The sequence below is a fragment of the Drosophila virilis genome, chromosome X (genome assembly GCF_030788295.1).
Source record: "Drosophila virilis strain 15010-1051.87 chromosome X, Dvir_AGI_RSII-ME, whole genome shotgun sequence".
NCBI lineage: Eukaryota > Metazoa > Arthropoda > Insecta > Diptera > Drosophilidae > Drosophila > Drosophila virilis.
The window spans coordinates 21703505-21715733 of NC_091543.1; the positions used below are offsets into that span (position 1 = coordinate 21703505).

General features: G+C 37.7%; 1 protein-coding gene across 9 annotated transcripts in view; it reads left to right on the forward strand.

The window, feature by feature from the left end:
• Positions 1–12229, forward strand: part of sgg (shaggy) — a 62111-nt gene that overhangs the window by 30605 nt on the left and 19277 nt on the right. For 3 of the 9 annotated variants that reach the window (XM_032439937.2, XM_032439938.2, XM_032439936.1), the window contains exon 1: positions 1067–2927. The exons of 5 other annotated variants lie outside the window; for them this stretch is intronic. In XM_032439937.2, coding sequence (XP_032295828.1) covers positions 1262–2927 — 1666 coding nt within the window. In that variant the 5' untranslated portion in view covers positions 1067–1261. Of the gene's footprint in view, positions 1–521; positions 725–1066; positions 2928–3183; positions 3210–12229 lie in introns of those variants that run through there. One more of the 9 variants, XM_032439940.2, reaches the window with a different exon arrangement.

The following is a 12229-nucleotide window of genomic DNA, read 5'->3' on the forward strand; positions in this document are numbered from 1 at the left end:
AGCGAAGCAGCTGAAACGAAGAGCAGACGGCCAAATCTCACAGAATTCTCAGCTCTTCATACTCTGATTAGCTCAGAATTTTGGAGTCGTGCCGTGATAAGATTAGAAGCAGAACTGTTTGTATGTGTGTGTGTGTGCGTGTCTGAATTTCCCACTGCCACGCCCCATTTGAAGGCTGCAGTAAAAGAAAAGAAGCCAGCCAAGCAACTAGCAAGCAGCGCAAGTAGTATGCACAGTGTTTCATTCCGAATTCCACTTGAACGACGCACGCCGCTGTTCGCTCGCAATAGTTAATGACTTTCGCTTTTGCTCTGTGTGCTGTGCTTTTGTGCTTTGTACGCTCGTTCGCCCGCTCTCTCTTGATATTGTGGTGCTGCTCTCTTGTCTGCTGTTTCATTGCCGCTCGTTGCGTTGACGCGTATGTGTATGTGTGTGTGTTTTTTTTTGTTTTATGTGCGTCAGGCGGCGCCAGCAGCGACGCTTCTGCTGTCGTCGCTGTTGATAATTTGGAAATTCAATTTCAGTTTCTGTTTCAGTTTCAGTTCAATCGCGACCTCAAGAGCGCCCGCACATGTGTGTGAGATACGATTCTCTCTTAACATTTGCATTAACAATAAGAAAAGCAACTATAGAAAATTTACCAAGTGCTCTGCTGAGCTGAGCAAGCGCAGTTATATTTCTACTTTTTTGAAATTCCTTTGGAAAATAATTTGATTTTCTTCACGTGCGTATGTGTGCGTGTGTGTGTTTTTATGTGTTTTGTTTTTATTGCGTGACGCAGGCGAACGAAAGTCGTCTTGAAAGAAAATATATTTTATATATATTTTTCTTCAGTTTTTTATTTTGTTTTGATTTTTATGTATGCTTCTTCGTGTGTTGCCAAAAATAGCAGCAAACTAAAATGAGAAGTACACGAAAATAAATGGGAAATGCGAAAATAATTTTTTTTTTGTTTTTTTTTTTTTTTTGTTTGTTTATATAAAGCAACAGCAGTAAAAACAAAACAACAATAAAAATACAAAATAAGAAATATTTATTTATATTTGAAATGCATTCTATTGAGCAGGCAATGTGACTCTGATGCAACAAAGTTGACAGTGCAAAGAAGAAAGTGATTGAATGTGAAAGAGAACATAAGCAAAACAAAGCATATAATAAAATAAATATCAACATACACAAATAGTGAGAAAGACTTCGTGGTTAATTTAGATTAACAAAGGCAAAACAATCAGCAAATATAACTGCAGACATTGAAAACCTGATGGCAACAACAGCAACAAAAGCCGCAGCAGCAGCGCCGCCCGCCAATGCGGCTCCCGTCATCAGCAGCAGCAGCAGCAACAGCAGCAACAACAACAACAACAACAGCAACAGCAACAACATCATAAGTGCACCGATCAAAATTCCATTGAACGAAAGGTTCTTAACGCAAACATCAACCGGGTCAGCGGACAGCGGGGTCATCGTGACGAGCGCCTCACAGAAGCAGCTCTGCAGCGGCTCGCAGGCGACGCTGCTACAGCTGCAACAGCTGCCGGTGCGCAGCAGCAGCGGCTCACTCAGCCTGCACGGCCCGCTGCCCAAATGGCAACGCCAGCAGCAACAGCAGCAGCAGCAGCGCCAACTGCTGCAGCAGCAGCAGCAACAGCAGCAGCTGCTGCTCAGCCAGGACAGCGGCATCGAGCAGCGTGTCGGTGAGCGCGCCTCCGGCGGCGCGGGTGGCGCCCAATCGAACAGCAGCAGCGAATCGCTGGGCAGCAGCAGCGGCAATGAACAGCTACAGGTGGCAGCTGCCGCCAGAGGTGGACGCACACGCGCCGCCTCAGCGCTCGAATTGAGCAGCGTTGGCGTCAGTGTCGGTGCTGGCAGTGTCGTTTTGCGTCGCATCAAATACAAGAGCACCAACAGCACCGGCACGCAGGGCTTTGATGTGGAGGATCGCATCGATGAGGTGGACATTGTCGATGATCGTGACGATGAGGACGATCTGGAGGAGGAAGAGGATGAGGATGATGGCGTTGCTGTCGATGTCGATGTGGATGTGGATGTCGATGTCGATGTCGATGTGGATGTGGACGAAGATGATACACAGTCGGGCATCATTATTAACATTGGCAAGCACGAGCATGTGCAAAGATTAAAGGCAACGCCTGCGGCTGCGACGGTAGTGAAGCAAGAGGAGGAGCTGCCCTTAGAGTTGGCGCCATTAACAGTTGCTGCTGCGGCGGCAAAAAGACGTGATGCACGCAGTTTGGGCACAGATGGTCGCATATTTTTTCCGCTTCTAAAGATCAACGAGGATCCGCATATTGATGCCAAGCTGATCAATCGCAAGGATGGCCTGCAGGACACCATGTACTATCTGGACGAGTTTGGCAGTCCAAAGCTGCGCGAAAAGTTTGCACGCAAACAGAAACAGCGCAAGGCCAAACAGCAAAAGGCGCTGCTCAAACGGGAGCGCGAGGAGCAGCGCAAGAAGCGCAACACAACGGTGGCCTCCAATCTGGCGGCCAGCGGCCTTGAGACCAAAGACCAACCCAACCACTGTGATAGAAATCGTTTAACGATTGACAAACAGATATCGGATCCGCATCCAAATGCCGTTGCCGTTGATGACGATGATGATCCCGATGCAGATCTGGTTAAGATGCGCGTCCGCAGTCATAGTCATGATAATCATTACGATGCTATTCCCGATCTAAAACCTGTCCCAGTACGCCGTCACTCAGATGATCGCAATGCCGCAGCCGATGATGCAGCTGGCTACGTTGATGATGAGTATGATGAAATTGAGACGGGCGCCGAGGCGGAGGCTGCACTGCATGTTGGCAACGACAGTCTCGAGAGTGTAAAGACTGCAAAACTGGCTAGAACACAATCCTGCGTTAGTTGGACCAAAGTGGTGCAAAAGTTTAAGCATATACTAGGTAATTAATAATCATCAACTAAAAATAATCATGCTTGTCGTTTGTGTTTCAACTGTCGCATCAATTTGTGATCACGATTCACTTTAATGTATATTCCAAGAGTTTGCTTCGTTTCAAATGCCCCACACTTTTAATTATTGATTTTGTCTACGAATTGATCAAACTTGTTATGCTAATCATCCCTCTCTCTTTCTCTCTCCCTCTCTATCTCTCTCTCTCTCTCTCTCTCTCTCTCTCTCTATCTTTCTCTTTTCAGGTAAGTGTTGATGATTCGAATATCACGTGTACCTAACCTAACTTATAATGTTGTCGGGTAAGCTGCACACACACACACACACACACACACGCACACACACATACACACGCCACGCACGTAAGTGTGTCTTTAAGGAAGTTAATTCATGGTTTGGGTTCAAAGGGGGGGATATATTGATATATTGATAATGTTTGAGTGTCAATTCTTTTGAAAATGTTTTTGAACGTAGAAACAAGTGGAATTGGAACACATTGAAACAGTTATTAGTGTCTGGCGCTGGAGCTGCTTAATCTACAAGTTATATATCCACGTCCCAAGCTATATATCAGAGATATAGTGCAGATTAAGATTGCTTTTTGCTGCACCCCTTACTTTATATTTTTGCACTTTGTACTTCATAACAATGCGATAAAATTGAAACGAAAACTTTATAGCTCTGTCCAATTCCAGTCGTTCCACTTAACTGGGAAATCGTCGCTGTGCCCTGCTTTTTTTACTGGGCTCTTTTTTCTCGGTCGACTGATAAGTGACAGCGCCTTAGCGAATGCCACGCCCTGTTCTGTGAACAGACCACACTGTGCTGCTATCATTAGTCTTTGTTGTCAGCCAGTCTGCCTGATTGATAAGACGGCAACAACAGCGTTGATTTACGCCGGCTAATGATTTCAGTTCTTTTTGAAAAGTCATCGCTTTTAAAAAGAATAAATCCAACGTTTTACTGTTGTTTAACAATCTGTCATATATACATATATATAATTAAGTTTTACACGTTAGGTTACTATAAAAAAATATATTTCAATTTATTATTTTCACTTAACGGCTACTTTTGTTGAGTACATTCAGATTTGCTTCCCGAATATGAACTGATTTATCTAACTGTTGCGGTCGCTTAGCAAACTTCGCTTTGAGAGAGTTTGAGTCAAAATTGAGTGAAGTTTGAGCTGCGTCAGCAATTATGCGTGGGATAGTACTCTGATGGGAACATTGACAGTGGCGTGATATTTAGGGTGAATTGTTTATGTCTACCAAAGGGGGACAGTTTGATCTTGACCAATGTCGATGTTATCACCAGGCTCTTTGTTTACAATATTAGAAATGTTTATAATTGTGCTTATGCTTATGTGCTAAGTTATGTTAAAGGGTGGGTGCGACTATGGATATGTCACTCCCCCAACCATTAGAAAAGTGCCTGTCCTCAGGTGTTTAAGTTTGGATATAGTGTAACATTTTCTTCTTTTAGAATTGGTATATCTCCTATTATTGTAGGTGTTTCTTCTACTTTGGGTTTTTTATATTTTATAATTAATTTCTTAGGTATGCTTTTGAACTTATATGTCAAATACAGTGTTAAACTTATTAATATGATTACAAATATGGTTATTGTAATTATCTGGAATACATTGTTAAATTTTGTATGTGCATTTATAATTTGTTTCGTTTGTACAAACGAAAGTGGTTCTAATTTTATAACATCATTGCTTACGTAAATGCTTTGAGTATAATCTAACATATTGTTTGAAATTGAAATTTCATTAATTTGCAATGAACAATTAAAGATTTTTATTATATTGTTTCCTTCTATTGTTATTTCGTTATTTATACAATTATGGTTTAATATAGTTTTTGGTAAATTCCAAGTTAAAATTATATTTGGTTCTATGTAGTTGATTTGAAAATTTTGCAAAATTTTAGTATAACTACATTCTGATGTTATTTGGTTTAAAATTCCTGTTAAACATTCATTATTAATTAATTTTTTTGTTTCTCTGCTATAAACTTTTTTATCTTGGGTAAAATATTTTTCATGAGCTATTTCTGTCAAAATATTATTATTTTCATCCGGGTATGGAATTATTTCGAATACCGGGCTTTTTATTATTTCTCGAGGAATATGGGATATTATCAGTATTTCGTTTGTATCTGATTTAAACCAAGTGGAAGTTTTTGTATTCAACAATTTCTCAGAATTAACATGCAACAAATAGTCATGTTTTAGTAATTTTGGGTTAAAAATTCCTAATCTTGTGAGCTGCATTCCCATCTCAATGTCTTCTATATATTCTGTAAAGTGTTGTAAGTTAAATATAAGGATATCTAATTTCTTTCCTTTTTGTTTCTCTTGATCTAGTTCGTTCATGATTTCTATTCCTTTGTTTATAGCTTCTATTATGTAATTTAATTCGTTAACCTGAACGCTGTTTTCTGCTAAGTTGCTTATTTTTTGTTCAATTTCTGCTTTGTCTTCTTGATTTAATGTTCCAAATAAGTATTTATATGCTGTTCCTACTATGTTAACTAAACCTCTTTTGCTACGTTTGGCTATTTTTAAGCCGTTTATTTCTCTGTTTAATTTCTCTACTAGGTATTCGATTTGTATAAGGTTATTGAATTCTTTACTTTGTTCAATTAAATTGTTAAAAGTTTCTTCGGTTTTTGTTATATTAACCGTTAAACAGTGGAATTCGTAATCTGTCGGAATGTCTATGGTTCCTGTTTTAAATATGAGATATCCGTTATGGGCTTTGATAGGATTAATTTCAATACTCTGTGCATTTATATGGTTTACAGTTATTGATAGTAATATTATAATAATTAATTTAAGCTGGTGCTTGTATGTTTTGATCGCTGTCTGTTGTTGACCTGTAATTGTTATATTTGCTTTGATTAGTCTTCTTTTTCTTTTTGAATTTGGTTTTGTAATGTGTTATTTTCCTGCCTCTGTTAGTTTCCTCAAAATGTTTGTCGTCGATTTGTCTTAGTTCTCCTGTTTTCTTGAACGGGGTTGTCGTCTTTGATTTAACTAACGGTGAGTGTTTGTATCTAGTGTCAATTTCATAATTTGTTCGTTTTTTGTTGAGGTTATTTATTAGTTTTTCTTTATTAGCTTGAGTGTCATACTCTGGTGTACCTGCATATATGAATATGTCCGCTGGTGTTCTGTTAGTCGTTTTGTGCTTTGTTTTATGATTGTACGTGTAGAGTATAGTTTCAAATTTTGTAAGTTTATTTTCGACGTCTGAGTCGCTGTTAATGATTCTTAGTTTTTCGTTAACTGTCTTATGAAATCGTTCTACGTCGGATATACCATTTTTACTAGTGGTTATATTAATATTTACTGCTTCTGATTTTAGCCATAATTGTAAAGCTGTACACATAAAAGCTGAGTCTTTGTCTGCCTTTATTTCGATGGGTTTACCCATTTGGTTGAACACTTGTAATATAGCTCGTTTGGTTTCTAGCCAGTCTCTACTTTTTATTTCTATTAATGATGCAAATTTTGAATAGATATCAATGCAAGATAAAAATTGTTTATCTCCTACTATGTAAAAATCCATTACATATTTTTCTCGGATATTAGCGATTTCCGGAGTTATTTCGAAAGTTAATTTTGTATCTCTGTGTTCTGTTTTTGCGATGTTGCAAATCTCACATTCATTTATTAGATTTTGAATTAAATTTTGATAATCTGGGAAATAGTGGGTTTCTTTGAACCAATTGATAGTTTTTTCAATTCCTGGGTGTAATAATTCTTTGTGCTTTTTTAATATTAATTCTTTGAATTCTGCGTATGTTTGAAGGTCTATTAATTTTGTACTAGTTTTCATTGCCTTTGTTGAATTATTCGGACTTATTATTTCTAAGTAGGCTTCTTGAAAAATTGGAAAATCTGCTTCGTTGTGGAAGTATAGCACACTTTTCTTTGTGCATAAGTATTCTTTTATTAATTCTTTGGCATGCGTATTAGTCATGTCTTTGTACGTAATTTTTATGTTGGTTTTGTGAAAGTAATTCGTAACTTTTGTTTCGTTCTCGGTTCCTTTTTCAAATTCTATTTGTCGATTATAATAATTAAGTGGTCTTTCTGTGATTTGTAAATGGTTACTGTTGTCTTCTTGAGCACTATGTATTGTTGCTCTTGTGCTAATTGTATCTTCGCCTAAGAAGTTTTCGTTTAATTGAATTCTGGACAGAGCATCTGCCACATAATTTTCTTTTCCTGGGACGTATTTAATTTGGAAATCAAACTCATTTAGCTTGATCTTCCACCTTTGTAATTTCATGTTAGGTTCTTTCATATTATTTAACCAGACGAGTGGTCTGTGATCACTAAGGATTTGAAATTGTCGACCAAAAAGATAGGACCTAAAGTATTTAGTGGCCCAAACGATTGCTAATAATTCTTTTTCAATCGTTGAATAATTTAACTCATGCTCGTTGAGAGTTCTACTTGCATAGCATATAGGCTTATGCTCTTGCGAAAGGACGGCCCCTATTGCCATATTACTTGCGTCTGTAGTTAATGAAAATGGTTTTTCGAAGTTAGGGTATATTAAAATTGGGTCGGATGTTATGAGTACTTTTAGCTTTTCAAACGCTAGTTCGTAGTCTCTGTCTTTTATATTGATTTTTGCTCCCTTTTTTAATTTAAGTGTTAATGGTTTTACTATATTAGCGAAATTTGGTATAAATTTCCTATAGAAACCACATAATCCTAGAAATGATTTAATTTCTTTTGGGGTTTTTGGAATTGGGAATTTGACAATTGCTTGTATCTTGTTGGGATTTGGTTTTATACCCTCAGTTGTGATGATGTGACCGAGAAATTCAGTTTCTTTTCTCATAAACTCGCATTTATCCAACTGTAGTTTTAAGTTAGCTTCTCTAAGCTTCTTAAATACCTTTTGTAGCGACAAAATGTGTTCCTCCAATGAAGTGGAAAAAATAATAATGTCGTCTAAGTAGACCAGACAATCTTTAAAAATTAAATCTTCTAAGAGATTGTTCATACAACGTTGGAACGTTGCAGGTGCATTCTTAAGACCAAATGGCATGCGAGTGTACTCGTAATGGCCATGTTTAGTCGAAAATGCGGTCTTGGGTATTGAACCAGGATCCATTTGGATTTGGTGGAAGCCTTTGGCTAGATCAATGGTTGTGAAATATTGACATTTTCCAAGTTTGTCTAATATTTCATCCATGATCGGGATAGGGTATTTATCATTAATAGTTCATTGAGATTGCGGTAATCTATGACTAACCGGAACTTTTGCTTTCCAGATGCATCGTTTTTCTTTGGAACGATTATTACTGGTGAGCAGTAAGGGGATTTGGATTTACGTATGATATTTTGTTTTATCATATCGCTTATTTGTTTATTTACTTCCTCATCGTATATTTGAGGATATTTGTATGGACGCTTGTAAATTGGGTCCTCATGTTTTGTTAGAATTTTGTGTTTAATTGTACTAGTGAAAGTCAAATTGTCACCTTCATGGTACTGGATATCACGAAATTCATGTAAAACTTTTTTTATTTTTTCTTTTTCTTCTGAGTTTAGGTGCTCTAGCCTAAACTCATTGTTTTCTATTAATTCATTATTAATAGCGAAGTTAAATGGTCTGTCCTCTGTTGAGGGTGGATCAAGGCACTCTTGTGCGGTCATGTCCTCTTCGACCTCTTCGTCGTTATATCTAAAACAAAAGTTAAATTCTCCTAAGGTTACGGATCCTTGTGCATAGTCTATTTTTGCTTGACATGCCTCAAGGTATTCTCTCCCAATCAGAACATCATAATGCTCTGAGAAGTCGTGAATATAGAATTTTTGTTTGCTCGGACAAATTTTGCTTGCTCCTAATCGTATACTTTGTTTTAATTCAATAACACCATTTATGGTGTGAACCTTTAATGTTTCGTTGTAAACTGGAAAATTTAAGCGGTTAGTTTTCATTAGATTAATGGTTGAACCTGTGTCGATGACACATTTTAGAACTTCGTCATTCATAATCAATTTTATGAATGGATTTCTTCTGTTTGTTCCGAGGCTTGCTGATGAAAATTTTCGGATGTATCCATTTTCATCTGCCCACTGTTACTATCTCTTTGACGTTTAGTCGGAGGGTTTGGTGCATTCAAGCGTGAATGGGACTGATTTTGGTAGTTTAAGGGATTTTGGTATCTACCTTGACTTAATTTCTGTTGGAACTCGTGGTGAGCTTTCTGATTGTCTTCGGACTTATTATGCTGTTTATTTTGTGCGTGATAACTCTGATTCGTGTTGGAATAGCCACTTGAAATGGTGGTTGGGTTAGCATTTTGCTGATAATTTCCCATGTTCCTACGATTGTTATTTGGATTTCCCTGAACATTATTATTTTTAGGTTTTTCAGTAACGCTATTTTCATATAATCCCTCTCTTTGAGCTACTTGCTTTAGTTTTTGTGTCGACGTAATGTCGTGTCTGGCTAACATCATGAAAAGCCTATCTGGTAATTTTTTTGTAATAACATCTTTGATTGTGTTATTCATAGCATTTGTATAAAGGGTTGTATTGCTAGGTATATTTTCTAGTGCTAACTTATTTAAAATAACAAAAGATTTATTCTCGAGCTCCTCGATGAACTTACGGACGTTTCCTTGGTAATTCGTGTTGTATAAGCGTCGAAGGAGTTCTTCAAATGGTGTCTGCACTTTGTATTCTTCAATCAATGCGTTTCTCAGCTCCTGCCAAGTGTTGGCTGCTGTCCTTTGTGATATTCTCTGAGCATCTCCTGTGACTTGCAATTCGATGGCTCCGTATAAGATGCTATGTTGTCTAACATCTCGGGTTGGATACAGGTGTAGGATGTAATCTATCCTTTTAATGAAGGCGTTTAGTTGATCCGTTGATCCGTCAAAGCTTGGCACCTGTCTAAGTTGTGAAAGGGCCTGGTTGAGGTGTTGTTCTGATAATTCCATTGTCATCTTGGTGTAATACACTTTTTTTTGAATAGTTTTGAGTTTGTAGGTTTGAACTTTATTGTTCTTTGATTTTGCACTTTTATTTTAAGTTAAAGTTTGTGATGGATTATTGTGTAAATGTTTTTTTTTTTTTTTGTGTGTGTGTCTTAAAAAGACTCAGTAATAACGTATTGCAGGGATCAAACGATATGCAAAGCCAGTCGTTATTAACTGTAGTAGCTTTATTGCCCAAAGGGTCAATATTATTAAGCTACTAATGACCCGAAGGTTCTTGTGCGGATACGTATTCGAGAAAATTTTTATTACACTCCGACAACACTTTCGGTCGCGATTGTGCGTTAGATCTGGGAATTAATTATCCTTTAGCGATCTTTAATTTTTCCCGACGTATCCTACCGGCTGCGCCAATTAAGTTTTACACGTTAGGTTACTATAAAAAAATATATTTCAATTTATTATTTTCACTTAACGGCTACTTTTGTTGAGTACATTCAGATTTGCTTCCCGAATATGAACTGATTTATCTAACTGTTGCGGTCGCTTAGCAAACTTCGCTTTGAGAGAGTTTGAGTCAAAATTGAGTGAAGTTTGAGCTGCGTCAGCAATTATGCGTGGGATAGTACTCTGATGGGAACATTGACAGTGGCGTGATATTTAGGGTGAATTGTTTATGTCTACCAAAGGGGGACAGTTTGATCTTGACCAATGTCGATGTTATCACCAGGCTCTTTGTTTACAATATTAGAAATGTTTATAATTGTGCTTATGCTTATGTGCTAAGTTATGTTAAAGGGTGGGTGCGACTATGGATATGTCACTATATATATATAGAGTACACAATTGAAATTCCATAATTATTACAGCGGCCCCATAAAGCCCAATAGAATAAGCGATGTGTGCTCTAATGTGAAATGAAGTGCATTATTGCCGGGTAGATAATATGGCCAATATGAACGACGCCGAACGGGAAAGGATGCGAGTTGGGCAGCCCTGAGTTAGTATTCAGTTATAAATAAACTTGGTGAAATTGAGTTGCAGTAGAAGAGAATTGATCGATAGGTTGATTTAATAGTAAAATGGACCGTATATATCTTAGACCAGCCCTCATATGATGAAAAAGATTCAAAAGAAGTTTAAAGAAATTCGTAATGAAAACTAAATTCTACATAAACGAGAGACGTCTTCGATTATATTAGATATTGTATAAGGCACAAGAAATAGTTAGGTAGCCGATGGCATCTGGCAGCAGGTATTTGTGTGCGCATGAATACCCTATAATGTGAGTGGAAACGTGTTCGCTACAGCTACTTAATTGTTGCTGCTCTCTATAGATTTTGAGTGATAACAAGATGACACGACTGCTGCATGTTCAGGTTATCAGCTTAGCAGGGCGTTAAGTCGTGAAAGATGTTGATTATTTTTATATGGCCGCCATATAAGCTTATACGCTTTATGGATGTTTCCTAACTTTTTGTCATCGCATGTTGTCTGTCTGTCGTGTTAAAAATCACGCGCTCTGCTCAAAAACAAAACTTTTTCCAAAAATAATGCAAATAACACATTACGTATGTATGTATATAGGAATATAATATATATATATATATATATATATATATATATATATGGGGAGGCGTGTCTCTGCTAGCGTTTTTCTTGACAGCTGTTGCTGCTTTGCTTCCACCTTGCACCTCGCCTTGCTCCACCTTCTGCCGCCGCACGCGCCTGTTTTTAAAACATTTGTCAACTTGTTTTTTTATTTTTTTGGCATTTTTATTTTTGATTTGATTTGATTTGATTTTTAACTTGAACGGGGGGGCCTGACAACATCAACAACAATAACACAGCGAATACCACGAGAGACGACAACAACTGCTGTTGCCGACTGATAGAGACGGTCGGCAGCGAGAACTGGAACGGGAACGTGAACGGGAACGGAACGCGGGCGGTAGCAGAGGGGACAGCTGTTTTTGCGACCCCAAGTAGCATGCGTTCCCTCCTACATTCGATCATGGGTAAACCGCCAGCCTTAACTCATAGAAGATTATAACTTCTCGAGTTTATCTGCAACTCAAACTTAAACAAATATTTGCCAGCTTCATTGACAAAGTTTACGTATTTATAAGTCAATACTTAGATTGGGCTCTCGATACATCCATTTTCCGTTTTATGTCTTATATTATCTTGTAGATCGTTCAACCGTATCGAATAGCCATTACCATATAGTTGATCAGCAGTTAGTAAATATGCTCTGTTCATAAGGTGCCAAGGAAGTGTATTGGTTGTGTGCAATGTCCGTTCGCTAAACCGT